The 21,082-nt window shown below is 41.9% G+C and overlaps 1 protein-coding gene across 4 annotated transcripts in view; it reads left to right on the top strand.

The window, feature by feature from the left end:
• The window catches only part of CDK15 (cyclin dependent kinase 15), a gene marked incomplete at both ends in the record, with an annotated part of 84,500 nt that extends 79,221 nt beyond the window's left edge, over positions 1–5,279 (top strand). For 3 of the 4 annotated variants that reach the window (XM_082658601.1, XM_082658600.1, XM_082658598.1), the window contains one exon: positions 5,170–5,279. In XM_082658601.1, coding sequence (XP_082514727.1) covers positions 5,170–5,279 — 110 coding nt within the window. The remainder of the gene's footprint in view (positions 1–5,169) is intronic. The other variant, XM_082658599.1, reaches the window with a different exon arrangement.
• Between the last annotated feature and the right edge of the window lie 15,803 nt (positions 5,280–21,082).

Genomic DNA, 21,082 nt, shown 5'->3' with positions numbered 1-21,082 from the left:
ACATCTTTATTGGAGTATAATTGCTTTACAATGGTGTGTTAGTTTCTGCTTTATAACAAAGTGAATCAGTTATACATATACATATGTTCCCATATCTCTTCCCTCTTGCGTCTCCCTCCCTCCCACCCTCCCTATCCCACCCCTCCAGGCGTTCACAAAGCACTGAGCTGATCTCCCTGTGCTACGCGGCTGCTTCCCACTAGGTATCTGCCTTACGTTTGGTAGTGTATATATGTCCATGCCACGCTCTCACTTTGTCACAGCTTACCCTTCCCCCTCCCCGTATCCTCAAGTCCATTCTCTAGTAGGTCTGTGTCTTTATTCCTGTCTTACCCCTAGGTTCTTCATGACATTTTTTTTTTCTTAGATTCCATATATATGTGTTAGCATACGGTATTTGTCTTTCTCTTTCTGACTTACTTCACTCTGTATGACAGACTCTAGGTCTATCCACCTCATTACAAATAGCTCAATTTCATTTCTTTTTATGGTGGAGTAATATATACAGTGGAATATTACTCAGTCTGTCTACCTTTTAAATCCTCCATGAATCAGTACTTAAGAAGCAAGTTAGGAAGTGTCCTCCATAACACACTTCTTTACCTTCTGTGCTCAGTGTTGTCCTCTACCCACTCTAATACATTAGAATACAAGATGTTGGGTTGAGACATGGCTTAAGATGTTGCGTAGAGTTAACATTGGTAGGAAAAGTCTGCGTAAACCAAGTCCCTCAGCTCTACCAACTGCTTAAGTTGGTTAAATTTGTTAGCATCATGGACTGAAAGAATCTCCAAATAAAGATAAATGCTTCAGGAAAGAGTTAGAGACCCTTTGACAAGAAAAGGATCTTGGGACTCATTATTCCATGACTTCGTTATATAGATGAGTCCCTAACACCCAGAGAAGAGGAATAGCGGCTGCCGTTTATTGGGCATCTATGTGTTTTACATAAATTCTCATTCAATCTAGATACTAACTCTCAAATCTGGAGTTATTATCCTCATATTACATATTAGAAAACTGGGGCTGAGGGAGGCTAATTGCTCAAAGTCATACAGCTAGTAAGTGGTAGAGGCAATATTTGACTGTAAAGCAGACTCCCAAGCCACTGTCTTCCACTTCTCATCACTGCTTGCTAAAGATCACAAGGAAACTTAGTACTGTAACACAACCAGGATTAGAACCAAGATCTTGACTCCCAGCCCTGCGACCTTTCCACTCTCTCGTCGCGCTCTATGTTTATTTTAAAGCCTTCCCAGGAAATATGTCACATGTTCCCAGGTAACATGTTCAAGATCTCACAATTAAGAGGGCTCAATTTTATGTTTAATAAAGACTCAAGCCCCTGACCTCTTCCTTAATCCTTAATGTCATCTGGTCTTAGATTGTTCTTTTTCTTTTTTTTTTTGTTTTGTTTTTTTTTTGTTTGTAACACAGTCGCCCTTGGGTTTTAGGATTTCTTAATCAGTGCTGGTTATTGTTTTTCCCTTACTATTACTTATTTAGTTTTGTAAGAAAAATACCAGGATCCAATGGAAAATTGGGTAAAGGCACAAAATAGCAATTTACACAAAGGAAATGAAAAAAACATACCAACACATGGGATAAATAGGCAGTCTAACTAGTGATTAAATAAATACAAATAACTGTTAAAGTAGTTATTTTTTTCCCTCAACTTAATGACTCCTAACTCCCAGTGCTGGGAAGATTGTGGTAAAATGATTCTCTGCAGATGGTGGTGTAAGTTGGGGCAACCTTTGCAACGCATTTTGCCATACCTATAAGGAGCCATAAAAATGCTAACAACATTCAACCCTATACTTTGGTTCCTGGAAATTATCCAAAGGAACAATTGAACAGAAAAGAAAGAAAAAAAAAAAACCAAACCCTAGATGCATAGAAATGTTCATTGTGGTGTTGTCTATAATTTTTTTTAATTCTAAAAGATAAAAGAAACTCTAAATATTCAACACAAGAGAACTGATTGGATAAATATTGTTATATTGACCCAGCATACAGTACTATGTAACCATTTAAGATGATAATTCACAGGAGTGTGGGGTAGTATGGAAATGTTTACCTTATGACACAAGCTAAAAGAAAGGATACAAAATTGCATATTATAATGCACCTGTGGAAATGTATTATGCATATCAACAAAACTGGAAAGTAGAGTACAAAAATAAAAATGCTCTTCTAGTTGAGGGGAATTGTGGGTAATTTTTTTCCTTTTTTCAAAGTTTTCTTTCATGTTGATGTTATATTGCCTTTATTGTTTAAAGGAATAAAGTAAGACAAATGGTACAGGGAGTTAAAGCTCTGGATTGAGAGTTTAAAAACTTGAGTTTTCTTCTTTTTTCCCCCAGCATCACATGCATTATTGGCCCTCATAAACCTCAATTTCTCAATCTGCACAATGGGTTAACGCTAGTTTCCTGCACCCCAGATTGACAGAATATTTATTTTATAAAGCTTTTAACTCACTGATTTCAAGGGTTCACATAAATGCCCTCCTGGGAGAATGAGAGGAGGGTGGGAGAGGAAAAGATAAATAGGCACTAATTAATTTTAAACGGAAAGATCATCTGCTTTAATCGGAAATGCATGTGTGCTGTGCCCCTAGTCAGAGTTTTAAGTGCACTCCATGTTAGTTAGCAACTTCAATTTAAAGTACTGTGTGATCCTTTGGGCTTTGAAGATATGAAGCCTATATACATACACATGAGCTAAAGTTACCGCTCAGTCACGGAGGCTGTGTGCACTATGAATAATTAAATGCACTAAGCAACTCCAGCTGATGGATTGATGATGTGCAAGAGTAGCACGAAAACCACGTGACAAGGAAAATTACAAGACATTTTGAAATGATGGTTTAATTTCCAAGCTTTCTTTTCAACTTGTGCTTTCTCTTTCAGCCATTACAGGCAAGTAGAAGAGATTTGATTGTCTTGTTTCCTGTGAAAGGTTATTTAGCTCCTCAATGCCATTAAGTCACTTTCTGCACTCCAGTGCACTGAGACTTCAGCAGGTTATCAGCCCAGGAAGAGTAAATGGAGACACCAGGATCGGATTTCTAAAGGAAGGAAAGTTAAAGCAAAGTTTGAAAGCGGTGACAGCCAACAGCCAGGAGCTTAGGAACTCAATTAGACTGAAAGACAACTATCTCATTATCTCATTCCGAAATGATCTAAATACATAAGAATCTCAAAGTTTTAAATAAACTTGTCCTACTGACTGTCTAGATGACTGAATTTCCCTTCTCAAAAAGTTTTTAAACACCCACTTTTGTATTTATTTATTCTAAGCGCAAAGCAGCTGCAATAATTATGCTGTCAGATTCAGAAAGCTAATGAGGAGTCAGCAAATGGAGGGTTTTGCATTTGTGAGATGCTGCAGGAGAACCACTCGGCTGCTTTTTTCCTTCTTTCTTTTTTTTCCTCGTTTTCTTTTTCTTTTTCTGTGAGTTGGGAAGGAGAGTCGGGCAGTCCATGGCCAAATTGAAATCCCTTTGATTAACTGGTTGCTTTCCCAGCACTGTTCTGCCACATGTTTCTCTCTCTCTCTCTCTCTCTCTCTCACACACACACACACACACACACACACACACACACATCCTCCTCCCACCCCCACCCCCGTCTCTCTTTTTCTTCCTCTCTCTCTCTCCCTCTCTCCCTCTCTCTGTCTTTGTCTCTTTCTCTCCCTCCCTCTCTCACTCTTTTTTGCTCTCTCCCTCTCTCTCTCCGTCTCCCCCCGCCCCCGCCTCCCTCATTGCTATTGAGGAACTATTGCTTTTGAGGGACATCTTCATGCCACTGTCCCCAAGGTAAGAGGACACTTCTTCCTGAGAGACGTTCCCAGAATGGTTTGGACTTGAGTCGATTTGAGAGTAATCTGTAAAGTTTAATATGCACGGTTTGTTTGAACTGTTTGACTGTTTACACTATGACCCGAGCTAAAAGAAAGTAGACTACAAAACTGCGCGTTATAATGTACCTGGGAAAATACATTATGCATATCAACAAGACTTGAGGTCTCCCCTTTCTAGTCTAGCAAATATGTAACTCCAAACCGAAGGAGTCAGGGCCACAGCTTACCCATGGTAGCCAAGACAGAGTCAGCATTGCAGGTTTATTTCTTCCCTTTGGGTGTGAATAGCTTCCAGCAAACAATATTATTACGGCATTTTATGCTTTCGGTGCACCAAAGCTGGAGCTTCTCTTTTTTGAGAAACTGTGTGGTATTTACAGCAACCCAGTTTGTGCAGCTTGTGAGCCTTGGAAAAGCAGTGCCCAAGTGGAAGGATGTCCTGAGCAGGTTTTGTGGGTGTGCTTTGGTGACGATGTGGCTGTTGCCCCGGATGTTTTTCCTGGATGGTATCTGTGCTAATGCTTGTAACAATGGCTACTGGTTATTAAAGATATATGGTGTATCAGAGCAACTCAAGATGTTTGGCACGTATTATCTTCTCTAAGCTGAGAGCAATCTGCCTGCAAGTTTTCTTATCCCCATTTTGCAGATGAGCCCCTTAAAATGTTAACTTTTAGAGGACGTGGCCCATAAGTTTAGCATAGTAAAGCACCCAGGGACAACACACGTTTAACAAACACAGGCATTTATAAAAATGCAAACTGTCAGCATTCTGTGAGTCTGAGGGCATAGGTAATATACATATATTTCAAAAACATTTTTTAATCTACAGAAGTTGCACCTTAGAGTCTATTTAAATGGACTGCCAAATGTATCTAATGTAACAGAAATTTGAAACTTTCCAAAACATTATGTAGCCCAGCGCCATGCTCACTGCCTGTCATCACCGGGACTCGCATCCAGACTCCTTGGCTTGATTTTGGCCCTTGTTGTTAGTGTGTGTGTGGCTTCCAGTTCTGCTCCTGTTTGGACCACCTTCAGCACCAAGGTGCCTTTACCCAAGTGTTCATTTGGTAAATATGCATTGAAGTGAATTGAACTGAAGTGAATTGAATAGGAGGCACCTGACAGCTATTCAGTAACGTGAGTTATCCATGAGTCAGTATAAATTATTGATGTATGAGTCTGGCTTACATTTTGATGTCTCTTCGGGTGACAGATATTACAACAGACATAAAAAAACACACCGTGAAAGATCCCAGGAGATAATATGTTGGTGCTTTTCTCTTTTCTTCCCTGCAGTGGAGTCTTTATTTACAGTTTCAGGAGTGAGGCTAAAACCAGAAATGTGTGACCTTTTGGCCTCCTACCGGAAAGGTCACCACCCAGCCGGGTTTAGCAAATGCTGGTGAAAAGAAAGGGCGAGATCACCAAGATTTTCCAGGTAAGTGGTTACAACTGTGTGGCTCCTTATGGATGGAATTGAAAATCAACCACTGTCCAGTGAAGACCTGGTTCATGGGTTCAGAGCACCTCTGTCCTGGGCCCGGCTCTTCATTCCCACTCTGGGCACAGAGGCCTAGGCCTCACAGGCTGTGAAAGGAGGATGGCAGTGTGCATCAGCTCCCACTGCCAGGGGACTGATAGGACTCCTGAGACAACCCTTACACGTCACTGTAAGGCCTTGAGCTGACACGTTGGAATACAGGACTCCACTGACATGTTAAATTCCCTTAACTACGTAGTTCTCGCTGTCAGCTGATAGGACAAAATCAGAGGTCAGGATGACCAACTGTCCCCACCTGCTCGAGACCAAGGGGTGTCCCGGGATGTGGGATGTTCGGTGCCAAAATTGACACAGTCCCGGGTAAACCAGGACGGTTGGTCACCGTAGTACTGCAAATTACCACCTAGCCTGCCCCCAGGTGCCAGAGCAGACCTGGTTCAGTCCAGCACCACCCAGGAGGTGGCTTTGGAGGCCTACGAGTGTCCAGTCATCACTGCTACAGGCTTCTGAGGCTGCGCCTTTTTGCACCATTGCTTACAGGGAGTCCTCTCCAGGCTGAGCTCTGGGAACCATGAGGACCTGATAGGGAGGGAGGACCCATCCACAAATGTCACAGACTCAGCTGCTCTCAGCAGTCTCCTCCGTCAGCCCAGGGCAACCCAGCCTTCCAAGGTAATCTTGAAGAGGAAGGGGCGCTGTAGAGGACTTCCCCAAAGCTACCATATCCTAAAGAGTTCTGCTGGTAGGCACAGAAAGCCAGGTGGGACAACTCCAAAAGCCACCATGGTATAGACATCCCCAGATCTTACAAGAGCACTCATCCTGGGCCTTCCATGGTGGGTAGAGGGGACAGCAGTCTAGATGGAGGAATCAAGGTGAGACCCATGCACACAGCCAGCCAGCCAGCCCTGTAAGTGACCCTGGCTCTATCCCAGACCACAGTCATTAACCTATGATTTGGCCACGCATCCGGCAACCACAGCTTGCCGTGCTTCCTAGCAGAACTTTTGGGGCCTAGATGGTAATGACTGGCATACTCCCTGCACCACCCCTGCCCCGACGTCATTCACATGGCAGGATTCAGCTCTTTGCCAGTTTCTCTGTTAAAGGCATATACGCATCAAGAACGTCTGCCTTTTGGATCTTCTAAGATCGTCGTATTTAGAAATTTGGAAAGATCAGGGAAGTTTAGAATGATAGCTCTTCGTCAGAGCATTGTATGAAATACTGAAGTTTATATTTTGACGATATAAAATTGGAATTACAATGGGCAATACAATCATAACATGGTATTTCCCAAGTGAAATATTTTCTAGAGCAGAAATTTTACTGTGTAATTATGCCATCTTAAACCCACCAGTTATGAGAACAGGGTATACTTTAGGATTTGCCCTTCATAAAATTATCAAAGACATTGATGGAAATGGTCTCAGATGGTGGTGCCCCGTAAGACATAACAATTATTTCTATTGTTATTTTGTTTTACTAAAGCCGCCAGGAGGTAGGGAGCTTACCCTGCCTCTCTGAACTACAGTCAGTTTCCGCAAAGAATCATTCATTACCTGTAGATGTAAATTGGTCACAATAGAAAATCAATTAAAAGGAGCGTGACAAACTTGGCGTCTGTGCCAGCTGTTGAGGAAGGGAGGGGGCAGGCGGAATGTGCACTGGAGTAATCTCCCGATGTCCCTGGGCCCTTGGTACTAATGTAAGGAGATAAAACCCACAGGAGATGAACCACAACAGGGAGAAGCTGGAGCAATTAAACTGTTTAATAAACGGCTTGGGATCAGCAAAATCTGGGAGTGCTGGAGTTAGGGACTAAAAGTGGTAATCACATGGACACTTGGGGCCTGTAAATCTTTTCCACTAAATTGAATTTATGTTAAAATATTCACTTTTCAGGAGATTCAAAATGTAAATTGGGATATTAGGACTTATAACTAGCAGCAGTGCCTGAAAATTAAGACTCTTAAAAGATCCTCAGAATGTCAGCTTCAGGTATGGAAAAACTGTATGCTAATGTCTACAATAGAGACATGGAACTAAAATTTACTGGGTATATACCATGTGCCAGGCACTTTACACATATTATTTCAAAGCTTGGTGTGTTTTGAATAGTTAGGGTGTGGTGAGGTATAACGATAATTTGTGCATTTGGAGATAGATTTTGATTACCAGGGGTAAGATGCTGGCTCTGTTAAAATTTATTATCACCTTTTCTATCTATCTATCCATCTGTATTTATATATAATTCCATCAATAACTTTGCAATAATATTTAACAGGTTTCCTTACTCAATCTGTTATTCATGATTCTGATTTTTTTTATTCTTCATTCACTTCCAGGACTACCTGTATTGCTGTTTCCGTTTTAATTTGCTTCCACTTACTAAGAAGCTTCAAATCTAACTCCACACTGGACCAAGGGTTTTATACCATCACCTGTGATGTGGAATATTTTAAATATGATGTCCAAGGCAACAGTGCGTAATACTTGAGGAAAAAGCAATGAAAGGTTATTGCTGCTGTCATTTGCCTAGAACTTAACAGTGATTGGCTCAAAAATTAGACATAGATTGAAATCATCTGAGAAGAGAACTTCTGAATAATTTCATTCATTTCGTTATTTGATAGAGTGATCCTTGGGCCAGAAGGAGAACAGGACAGAAGGGAGACAACAATTGAAAGACTTTGGAGACAGAGCTGGTGCTTGCAGAGGCCTGTCACTCCTGTGGTCACTTACAATTTCCCGCAACAAAAGGACTTCTGTGGCAAGGAGAGGATTAGTCTAAAGTTTAGAAAAGTCTACAGGGAAGGTGGTTTCTTGGATAAAGTTGTCAACGAAAGGAGTCTTGCTTAAGACTCTTTGTTATGATTTCCTAGGGGGCGCTTCTTCCTTCACTAACTGGATTGTCAAAACACATTACCACCCCATCCCAGCCAGATTTGGGGAGTTTGGATTGAGCTGCTGGTTAGAATTAAATTTCAGGCTGTCTCCTTCTACTGAATCCTAATTGTCTGTGATGACAGCAAAAGTGATGAGTAATCTCAGCTCTGACTTGATGGCAGAGATACTGAATAGATAGATAAGAGCAAAGAGTTCCAAAGTTGTAATTCAAGTCCTGTTGCACCATGAGATACACATGCTTGTGTGCACACACATAAGCCTCAAATAAAATGAGAGATCTGTCTCGGCTAACATGTGTTTCATTTTCTACAATGGGTCCTTCTAAAAGAAGCTGGGGAAACTCAAATTACTTCATCTGGGGATGATCTACTCAGGAAATGTAGTAGCCTAGAAACCAGAGACCGCTATATAGCCTTTAGAAGAACAAGGAGGAACTAATTAAGAGAGAATTTAAAAATAGTACCTATGCACTCAGAGTCTGAGATGGAAGGAGGAAAAATGTACACAGATGGTCCAAAGAAATCTACCTTACCGAGTATTTGATTTTAGTAAGGCATTTGACAAAGCCTGTCCAGATATACCTGAAAGATGAAACTGTGTGGGCTGGGTGATGAGGCAGATCTATGTGCTCAAAGAACAGTGGCCTTACTGGAGAAAGGCCAGCAGTGGTGTGGTACAAGTTTCAGCCCTAAGTCCTATTCTGGTCAAATGTTTTTATTATTAATCACTTGAATAAAACTGGAGAAGGCACACAGTTGATTCATATAACTCATTAAAGTAAGTACTGTTATTACTCATTTATTACTTCCACTTTACAAAAGAGGAAACTGAGGCTCAGAGAAGTTAACTAACTCCTTTGTGGTGGGACAGCAGAGGTAAGGTACACACCTGAGGTCTGGCGGTCTCCAATGTCTATGATCTTTCCAGTAATCACATACCTATCATATCTGTAGCATACACAACTCTTGAAGAGGCAGCTGACATCTAGCATTGGATCATGATTCAAAAGCCTGAGATCTTGCTAAAAGCTAATGTGTAGCATTACACACCTATTAGAATGGTCAAATTCCAGAACACTGACAGCACCAAATGCTGCCAGGGATGTGGAGCAACAGGAACTCTCATTGTTGGTGGAAGTGCAAAAGGGTACAGCCACTTTAGAAGACCGCTTGGCAGTCTCTTACAAAACTAAGCATACTCTTACCATAGACCCAGCAATCATGCTCCTTTGTATTTACCCAAAGGAGCTGAAAAGTTATGTCTACACAAAAACCTGCACGCAGATGTTAATAGCAGCTTTATTCATAATCGCCAAAACTTTAAAACAACCAAGGTGTCCTTTTGTAGATAAGTGGATAAATAGACTGTGGTACCTCCAGACAATAGAATATTATTCAACAGTAAAAAGAAATGGAACGATCAAGCCATGAAAAGACATGGAGGAACCCTAAATGAATATTACTAAGTGAAAGAAGCCGATCTGAAAGTCACATACTACGTCATTACAACTATTTGACATTCTGGAAAAGGCAAAACTATAGAGACAGTAAAAAGATCGTGGTTGCTAGGGGAAGGAGGGAATGTTGAATAGATGGTGCACAGAGGATTTTCAGGACAGGGTAACTATGTATGATACTATAATGGTGGATACAGATATACACCATTCATCAAAAATTTGTCCAAACCCATGGAATATACAACACCAAGAATGAATCCTAATGTAAAACGGACTTTGGATGATAATGATGAGTCAATGTGGGTTCATACAGTGTAACAAACGTAGCACTCTGTGGAGGCCGTTGGTAATGGGGCAGGCTGTGCATGTGGGGGGGAGGGGTGTATGGGAGCTCTCTGTACCTTCTGCTGAATATTGCTGTGAACCTAAAATTGCTCTGAGGGCTTCCCTGGTGGCGCAGTGGTTGAGAGTCCGCCTGCCAATGCAGGGGACACGGGTTCGTGCCCCGGTCCGGGAAGATCCCACATGCCGCGGAGCGGCTGGGCCCGTGAGCCATGGCCGCTGAGCCTGCGCGTCCGGAGCCTGTGCTCTGCAACGGGAGAGGCCACAGCAGTGAGAGGCCCGCGTACCACAAAAAAAAAAAAAAATTGCTCTGAAAAATAAAGTCTATTAAAACCAAACCAAAAGAAAAAAACCCAGAAAATAAAAAAAGCTGATGAGCAACAGCCAATACATTCCTATCAAATTTCATCTGGTTTAATTTCTTACACTTTAGGCTTAAAATGTCAACAAGTTAAGTAAGGCTTAGTGGAAGTTGGCACTTTTAACTATAATATGAATTAATAGTATGTCTGGCTGCCCACAAAAGATAATGCTAATACTTGTGGTTGATATAAATGAAGGAATAAGAGGGTGTCCCAGAGAAGGGAATTAGTCAGATCACATCTAAATTATTTTAAATTTCACTCTACCCATCACACTTTAAAAGAAACATCATATTGAAGTAAATATTTATTGTGCATCTATTAGTTTACGGATTTAATCCTGTTTAATCCTCTTAACAAGTAAGAGGTAGGTGTAATTATTCCCCGCCTTGCAGAGAAGAACACAGAACTTAATTTAAGCATCTAGGATTTGATGCTCAGACTCTGTCCCCAAAGTCTGGGCTGCACGCTCCAAGGACGGCTGCTAGGAGAACAGAGGGTACAGAGACCAGGGCACACGAAGGAATACTCCAAAAAGGGAAAACCCAGGGGCAGAGAAATTCCCTTCAAGGAATTGAGGGTTCTCATGGAGCAAAGGGGCTGGCTCTCTGCTGGGTGGCTGTGGAGCCGGGACAAATACGTACATTGAAAGCTCAGAGATGGTATTTTTGATACAGCAGGAAGAGTTCTCCAAAAATTTCGCCTGTCCATCAATGAAATGAGCTCCCACAGCAGTAGTGGACTTCCTTTTTGCCCCCAAAGAGATAGAAAGCTGTAGGAGGGATTCCCATATTGGAAATTAGAATAGCTGACCCCTAAGTTCCCATCTAATTCAAAGATGTCTAATAAGGGCTTTTGAAGAGCTGTGGAGTGACTATACTTGGAATTATAATAAGATCCTATTGTTGTAAGAACAGGTAGGCTCGTTTTGGGGTTTTTTTAAAGGATTTTTTAAAAAGTAAAAATTGACAAAATTATTCTCTTTAATTATAATGGAAGATAAATCATGCTTGTGTTTCCTTCTTTTTCTCCTTTAATGAATGGATTTGCCTATTCAAAAGCTTAATAAAAATTATGTATGAAACACCAAAACATTATTCTAATCTTCATTTCTTCCTTGATTCTATCAAAGGAGCATTCCTGTTTGTACATATTTTTTTCCTCCCATGTTTTTGTTGATTCCTTTGTATAGGCATATACCTGACTTTAAAACACGAGTTATTTTTGTTCAATTAGATGTATTAGTTATTTAATAATGCTTACTTTTTCAGTCACTAGTGCTACTCACCTAGTATTTCTGTCTCCCAGACTCCATAATTGGGTGACACTTTCTGGCTCTCTGGTGGATGAATAGGGCTGTATGATTAGTGCTAGCCAATGAATTGCGAGTGGAAGTGATATGTATCACTTCTGAATCAAGCATTTATTTGATTGCCAGTGCAACACACTCCAGATCTCTCTTCATTTTTCCCTCTGTTACAGTGACCAGCAGCATTCAAGACGGTCCCAGAATGAAAGGATGTAGAACGGAGTCCCCAGATGATGTATAATGAATATATAGTGAGAAAGAGAAATAAAACTTTGTTTTAATCCATTAATATTTGGAGATTATTTGTTACTGCAGTGTAACCTAGCCTATCCTGACTATTCTAGGTCACATAAAACATGTTGGTCACCGTCCAACATGGAAGTTACTACCTACATGTGACTATTTATATTTAAATTTAATCAAAATCAAATTTAGTTCCTCAGTCACACTAACCACATTTCAAGGCCTCCATAGCCACATGTGGCTAGTGGCTACCATAATGCACGATGCAGATATAGAACATTTCCATTATTGCAGAAAGTTTTGCTGAACAGTGCTGACATAGAGTGGTAGGATTTTTATGAGAATTGGTAATGTTGTCTTCTAACATTTCTTGATACTTTAAGTGCACATCCAATACGACCTTGGAGTTATTCTCAAAAATTTTTGCCTTTTTATAATGAAATCTCTAGGAACATCCAATGGAAGTTACTTTCTGGAGGAAAATAAATCACTCTGAGCAGTTACAGTTCCTAGAACCAAAGTGTTCAGACTTTCCTGAAGGTTACACTGACTGACACCTTTTTGTTACTCTCAATGCCTTTCATAAATGAATTCCCAGAACAGTTTTATTTTAGTCCATCCTCTCTGAATCTATTCACATTTTCTACTTCTAACTCCTCTGCATCCCTAAGTAAGTTAATAGGCACCTGGTATAAGATCTGAGGTGCTGGGTAATGAATTCATCCAAGTTTATTGGCATTCTTGTAAACAATTGTTTCTTTTGTAAGAACTGTCATTGGATATTGCAAGAAAAATCTTGCGGGAGCCCAGAATTGAACCAAGATATAAAATAATCTTTCCCATCTATTCATTAATTTAGTCCACAAACATCTGCAGTAGAAATATAAAAAACGTTCCCCCAAGGATCCTGTAGTCAACTGGGGCATTAGTGGAAATAAATACAAGATCCAATGACATTTCAGTCCTCCCTGTCATAGAGAAGATGACAATTAATCTTTGTCTTCAAGTGAGAGTTTTCCAGGCAGGCAATTGGTGGGGGCGTGGGGAGGAGGGTGAAAAGAAGATAGCCCTGTGTGTGGGAAGTAAAGAAAGGACAGGATGGTTTTTGGCTGTAAGAAATTGAAAACCCCCATTCAGTGGCTTAATCCATGAGGATATTAGGTCACATAAGAAATCTAGAAGTACCTAGATTTAATTCCAGGTTCCAGGATTAATTAACTGATGGGTCAAAGACATCATCAACAACCCAGGTTCCTTCGTCTTTCTTCACTGCATCTTCAGTGTCCTTCATTGCCTAATTCTCAGGCTGGTTCCTATCATGGTCACAAGATGCTGCCACAGCCCCAGGCATCACATACAGGTATGATAATGTCCGGTAGAGGAAGAGGATGCCTCTTCCTGTGTGCTTATTTTTCAAAGAAAGCATGGTTCTCTTCACACCTTACTGAACAGACGGTCACATATCCACTCCTGAACTGCCAGCAAGAGAAATTAGATGACGCTTTAGAATGGTCAGGATTTGCTACTGATTTGAAGCGGGGGTCACTTTCCTGAGGGGCAAGTTCCTGAATAATCAGTTTTCTCTTAACTGGGGAAGAAGTGAGGAATGACTGTTGAACAGTCAGCCAAAGAATCTGCCACGGCAACTGTCTGTGGGGTGTAGTGGTGCAAGGAGTGGTGGGAGATGAAGAAGGGCTGTAAGGTGTACAGTCTGTGGGCCTGGATGACTTGTTATATCATTTTTAGTCAAGCAATTAGTTCAGGAGAGGAGGCTATGTGCTCATTTCTGGACATCTTCAGTTGGAGGTGTGTGTCAGACAATTGGAACGGCTGACCTGGGACTAGGAAATGAAGACTGGCTATATGTGGGCATCACCTACATACATGTCACTGAAGTCCCAAAGATGTGATTCCTCAAGAGAACATACACAAAGAGAAGAAGCACAAGGGTGGAAGAAAGAAGAATTCACAAAGGAAACAAAGTATTAATGGCTAGAAATTGGAGGGGTGGGGCAGAAAACTAGAATCATTCTGGGTGATAAAAGTCAAGAAGAGTATTCCAAGACTGAGGGGCCCACAGAGAAAATATCAGAGAGGTGTAAACCGAGGCAGGCCATGGATTTTGGTGGCTACTGGTCATGGGTGACCTCTAAGGGAGCAGCTTCTATGGAATGGTGGTCATAGAAAGATACAACGGATTAAAGAGAGAGTGAATGGTAAGAAAATAGAAGCAGGACATATCTTTCAGAAACTCACAAAAGGATGAAAAAGATGGAGTACTAGCTAGAATGTGGAAGCAGCAAGAGGGTTCCTTTTCTTTTTCTTTTTTTTTCTTTTTTAGCACAGGAGAGAACTATGCATTTTATGGAGTGAAGGAAAAAGAAAGAAGTTGGGAGAATCATTGGACAGTCTAAACACACTGGGCATGCTCCCTCCTTGGGCTTCTGCCTGGCTCTTTCCTCTGCCTGGAACGTTTTCCCCCAAATATCCACGCAGCCAACTCCCTTGCCAACTTCAAGACTTGCTCCAATGCCATCTATCCGCAAAGCCTCCACCCGCCACCCTATTCAACACCCAAGCCTCCTGCACACAAATCCCCCTTACCCTGGCCACTTTTTCTAAAGCCTGTTGTTGCTGGATTTCATGCTGTATAATTTATGGTTTACTGATTTACGATGTTTATTGTTTTTCTCACCCCTACTAAAATGTAAGCTCCTTGAGGATAGGAAACTTTGTTTTATTCACTGATGTATTTCAAGCACCTTGAATAGTCCCTTGTACATAGTAGGACCTTGATAAATATCTTTTGAGTGAATGAACTCCTCTGTCATTTATTTCATTGCAACCCCACACTCCTTTACTCCCTTGACCTGATCTGGGTTTTTTTTGTTTTTTTCATATGTGACACACTGATGTCTTATATTTATTGTTTACAATTGACCCTTAAAAAATTCAGGGATTAGGGGCACTGACCCTCTGCACAGTCAAAAATTTGAAAATACTTTACAGTCGGTACTCTATTGGTGGTTCCTCCACATCCATGGATTCAACCAACCACAGATCTTGTAGTACTGTAGTATTCACTACTGAAAAAAAACTGCATATAAGTGGACCCATGTTCAAACTCATGTTGTTCAAGGGTCGAGTGTATTTGCTCTCTCCCCCTCCTAGAAAGTAAATCCCACAGGAGCAAATTTTAATGTTCTGTTCACTGATATATCACAAGCATCTAGAATTGTGCATGACACATAATCGGTGTTTAATAACCATCTGTGGAATACATAAATGAATGAATCAGTGAAGAATCAGAGATTGAAGGAAATGAGATTAAGAGTTTACGTTTGCCTGGAAGAGGATAAGAGACACGTATCCTCTGTGATCGGAAAAAAGAAAAGTACACGGGTAAAGATTTAGAAGAGCTCTGAAGATTTGCTCAGCGTTGAGCAGCGTCAAGATCCAGACTGCTTTTTGATCTGGCTCTGCACTAACTAGCTGTGTGACCTTGGGCAAGTTACTTCACTTCTCTGTGCTCTCATTTCCTCCTTTGTAAAATGAGGATGGTGATAATATCTGTGTCACAGAGTTGCTTGTGAGGATCAAATGATTTAATACATTTAAAGTATTTTGAATAGTGCCTGGAAGACAGCAAGCACCATGAAAATCAGCTAACTTGTGGTGGTGGGTGATGTTTATGGAGGTGGTGGTCATGACGGATGTCGGTAGCCGTCGTAGGAGAGCGGAAGATAAATAGACCAGGAAAATGAAAGGTTCAGCGCCATGGAGTTCTAGCTAGCAAGGGGAGGCAGGAGGCCAGGTTAGATTGGGTTTTAGAATGAAGTTGGGGAAGGAAAAGCCACAACACCTGGTGCTGGTTGTTTGTGGTTCTCCCTGGTGAGCCTGGCTAGTTAAAATTGCAGGCATTTTTATAATGAAGTGTACTCGGGTTTTATCAACCACCTGCTCTAATAAACATTCAGACATGAATATTAGTGCTTTAAAATTTGTTTCTCTCCAAATTCCAATTCCTGCAAACTTGCATGAAATATAATAATGGCACTGAATTTTTTGGTCCTTTCTGAGATTTTTTTTTTTTGGTCTTTATTTTAGTTTCGCAGGTGTTTCATACTTTATTACGTTTAAACAATGTTTGAGGAAAGATGCAGGGGATTTGAGGCAGGAAATGCAAAGGGCCAGGCTAATGGCACTAACAGAACCCACTACAATGGCCACCACAGGCCACACATCTCTGGAAAAGACAATTCCCCACAAGGGTGCCTGGGGAAGGCAGATAAAAGACCAAAGTTGGGTCATGTGACAGGTGTCACTTAAGTAACAGTACTGGGGCCAGAGATGAAAGCCCACTCCTTTGGGTCACATGACACAGCTTCATTACGCTCCCAGCAGGGGGTTAGAGAGTCTGGATGCCAGTTTTACTTATTTATTTATTTGTGGGGTTTTTTCCCCTTATTCTGTGATAATGAGAAAATGTTTAAACTCCCATCTCTGTGTTTAAACATTTCTCCCTGCTGACAGCAGCGGGATACCCCTTGATCAACTGTCAGATAGGAAAGTGCAATTTTTCTGGAAAGTAAACAGCATGTTAGCTGGTTGGAAATAATTTTCTGTTTATTGGTAGCTGTTCGTGCAGGAGTGATGGAGCTCTGTGACAGCACTTGTCAAATGAGGAATAAGAAACAAGTTTGGAAATACCTTTAAGGACAGAGCTCTGACAATAGGGCCTTACTATTTTTTTGATAAAAATGTACTCTAAAAACGTTCAATTCAAATGGGGAAAAAAAAAAAAAACTTTTCCAGTGTTACCAGCTCCTGGAGATCCTTCTGGCAAAACTGACACCAAGTCAAAGGCATGGAACTCTGGAGTTGGAAGGGTACTTGGCAGTTACTAAATCCAACCCACTGGGGAAACTGAGGCTCAGCAAAATGCCTTGGATTCTTCCACAAATCAGCGGAAAACATAATAATTACCAATATAATAGAGAAAGAGGTTATTTTTGCTTTTCAAAGTCATGTGTGACTATAAATGGGAAAAACTGGGGGAGGCAGTTTTAACTTTTGACCTATGTATACTTAACAACCAGGTTTAATGGCTTATGTAACATGTGGATCTCTCTTTTTTTTTCTTTGCAGAGCGGCTACAAAGATACCACCACCATCTTTTATTGATTAAACACATCAGAAAAAAAATGGCAGCAATAGAAGCAATATATTGATTTATTCTCAAGCTATAGACAGTCAACAGTTCATGTCTATCTTGAGCTAGGCTAAATCCGAGGTCCTGATTTGTTCCAGAATTTGCCTCACTTCTTCCAGATAGCTAGAGAAGTATTCCCAGCTGCTGACTAGGTGCCTTCACTTAGATCTTGCCAACCAATACGTCTAGTCCTACACGTCCGAAATCTTCTCCCCCCACATCATAAACAGAGTAAAATGTCTTCTCCGTTTCCATTTTGATTAATTGCATTGCATTGTCATTCACCCCGTTGCCAGATGCCCCTCTCCCTGCCTCCAGAATACCTCCCAGCCCATTTTCTCCTCTCCATCCCACTGCCTGGCCACAGACCTGTGGTTCTCAGAGTGGGGTCCCTTCACCAGTAGTATCAGCACCACCTGGGAAATGGTGAGACATGCACATTCTCCGGTCCCGCCCCAGACCTCCCGAATCAGAAGCTGGTTGCTGGGACCCAGCAAGTTAACAAGCCTTCCAGGTGATCCTGATGCACTGAAATTCAAGAACCACTGCCCTGGAGGGGTTCTCCAGGCCTCCAGTAGTCCCCTAACTGGCCTCCCAGTCACCAACTTCTTTCTTCTCTGGAGTTTTCTCCACACCAGTTGTTCTCAACCTTGGCTGCACATTGAAATCACCTGGAACGTTTTCTTTCCAATACCAAATGCCTGAGTCCTGCTCCCAGGAATTATTCAATTGATCTGGTGTGCAGCATCAGGCATCAGGATTTTTTAAAGTTCCCCATGTTATTCTGATGTGTAGCCAGGACTGCTAATCACTGCTCTGCACTGAAGCAAATCAGATGATGTCACCATCCCCCCTAGAAAAGACTTCATCAGTCAAAAGATAAATTCTGAACAGGACCCTTCAACATGGCCCCACTCGACCTCTCCATCTGGCTCCTCCATCCTCAGGGCTCATTCACTCTCTCTACACTCAGCCACACAGAACTGCTCATCATTCCCCAAATGCAGTGTTCTGTTCGTATCACTAGGCTTTTGTACTTTCTGTTCCCTCTGCTAGGAGCATCCTTCTTCCTTTTGCCTGATGAATTCCTATCTGGCCTTCAAAACTCAGCTCAAAGGTCACCCTCCCTGACTGCTCCAGCCCTGAGTTAGTTGCTCTCTCCTCTGGGATCAGAGCACTCTGTTGCTTTTACATGAGCGTATTGGTCCATTTGGTATAATCATTAGTTGACACTTCTTTTTCTCCTTTGCTAAAACTGTCTGCACCAGGATCAGGTCAGAAGAATACTTAGCTTTTAAATTTTACCGACACTGAGAAGATGCTCAATAAACGTTGTTTAAGTGAATAAATTGAAAATAAAATCAACCACACTTGCTGCCTTTCACTGAGATGGAATCATGGTGTCCTTTGGCTTTTCTTTCCAGAAACAGTAAAGCTCACGTAGCTCCTATTAAAATGTGGACAAGGAGTTAACCAGACCTAAGTATTTGACCTTTGTTTTCTAATCTTTAAAATAGCGTCAATAATACGGACTTTGTAGAATGAACATGAGGACTCATTGTACAACACCCAGCAGAGTGCTTGACGCAGAGCAGGCACGAAATAAGTTAAAGTTTTTATTATCATAATAGGTAAAACTAACTGAAAACAAAGGAAGTCGAACTGAGCAGCACATCTGTTTACACATCTGTCTCCCCCTTCAGAGCGTGAGCTCTTGACAGGCAGAAACTGTCTTATTTATCTGCGTGTTCCCTGGGGCTGGGAACCCAGTAGGCATTCATTAATTAATTCAGTCCCTCACTCAACAGCATTTATTAAGCTAATGAATGAAATAACTAGCATTTGGGTTCGAATGGTGGCATGCTGTGTGGCGGCATAGAAGGACTCACACATTTGCCCAACTTACAAAACAGAATCACAATCTTGGCAGTTGGAAGGTATCTTAGACATCACCTTAAAGCTCCTTATTTACAGATGAAGAAATGGAAATAACCCCACAGGAAAGCCATTTTAATTTCAATATTTAACAAAGACTTTCTGAGTTACAAATTAATGCTGACCAAGTAGGAATACAAGTCCATGTTTGTAAACGTTGGCCCCATCAGTGACTTGTTGAGTAAGCACTATAACTGGGACAGCACCTGACTTACCATGAGGTGAGAAGCTGGCAGGTGGAAAAGAATTTCAGGGAAAAAAAAATCATGGGTTGCACCTTTGAGCATTTTCAGTTCCAGATCATATAGTTCCTCTCTTGGAAAATAAAGCACATTTACCCAATACGCATTTACATTTGTTACTCTGTCCTTTCAAAAGGCAGGTAGAAGGCACAATTTGGGTCATTTAACAAGTTCTTATTCAAGCAACAACAAAGAACAGATAAAAGTGGTTAGCAGATAGGACTGCATAAATAAGCCTCTTTAACAAACAAACAAAACAAAAATCACTTCAACAGAGTGTCCTCCTGGTCTGAATCACTCCCAAGAGGTCTGAAAGCCACTTTCCGCTTTCAGGACAGTCTAGTGTAGAGTTTCCCTGGTGACCCCGAGTGACTGGCTCAGAAGTCAGGAAGGCTGCTCAGGTGGTGCAAAGGGGACAGCCAGGGGCACTGGCCACAGGTGTGCGGACGGAAAACCCAGGAGGCTCTTTGTGCCAAACATCCAGCACCACTAGGCCTTGGTGCCCTGATCTCCAGGAAGCATCTCACTGCAGGGCTCTCCTGGGAGGCATCCACCCTGACCCTTGTGTGCAAGGCTGAAAATGAAGTTTAGGCCTTGTATCAGTTTGCTTGGGTTGCCATAACAAAATATCACCGACTGGGTGGCATAAACAAAGAAAGTTATTTTCTCACAGTTCCAAGATCAAGGCGTCTGCAACGTTGGTTTCTTCTGAGGCTTCTCCTTGGCTTCCAGAAGACACCTTCTCACTGTATCCTCACAAGGTCCCTCAGTCTGTTATCTGTGTCCTAATACCCTTTTCTTATAAGGACACCAGTCATATTGGATTAGGGCCTACCTATATGACTTCATTTTACCTTAATTACCTCTTTAAAGGTCTTATCTCCAAATACAGTCACATTCTGAGTCACAACATACGCATTTGGAGGGAACACAATTCAGTCCATAATTGGCCTCTTAGCTGTAAGACTGGCTGCCGACTTCTCTCCTGTGGAAGATGAATGAATGAATGAATGAATGAATGAGTGCTCTAGACCAGCTGGACACTAAGCTGCAACTGATGCTATGTTTCTTCTGGCCACTCAGAATTTTTCTTAAGTCACGGTGTGAGAAGGAACTACACGGGCGGGGGGCAGTCCCAGGCAGGAGTCGGGGTGGACAGCCAGCCCCGGCCCCAGATAACAAGCTGCTCTCTAGGAACACGTGTTAGGAAGAGTGCTTGATCAGAGTGTCAACTTGTGGGCCAAGGAAGAACACTAAGTGGTTTTGTCTGTCACCTCCTCCACCCCCACTGGAATTCGGCCACAGTCTGATGGGAACTGCCCACTTTCAGGAGAATTTCCCACTATCAGTGAGGCTGTGCTTCGTCCTTAGGCTATCACCAGGCTTTCAGAGCAGCGATACTGCTCTCCCCCTGGCAGGCGTGTGATCTCAAGGGTTGGGATATGGCACCCAAAGCTACTCTGTGCAGAATGTTCTGCTAACTGGGGGTTTCCCTCACGTTTCATTCCCTGCACCGACTGTGCCACACTCGACTCCTGCAGCCTCTCTTCACTCGCCCCACGTTATAGTTGAGAAAACGGGGAGGGGCCACATGACAGATAAGGGAGTGAGCTGGGATTCAAGCTTAAATCCAGCCCATGTTGTTCCAAAGCCCATGCTTGGACCCCTACTCACGCTGTCCTCATGTCACTGTGAAG

Source organism: Grampus griseus, assembly GCF_964374135.1.
Source record: "Grampus griseus genome assembly, chromosome: 7".
NCBI classification, from domain to species: Eukaryota; Metazoa; Chordata; class Mammalia; order Artiodactyla; family Delphinidae; genus Grampus; species Grampus griseus.
The sequence above is the reverse complement of the archived record's forward strand: the minus strand, read 5'-3'. Positions and strand labels throughout refer to the sequence as shown.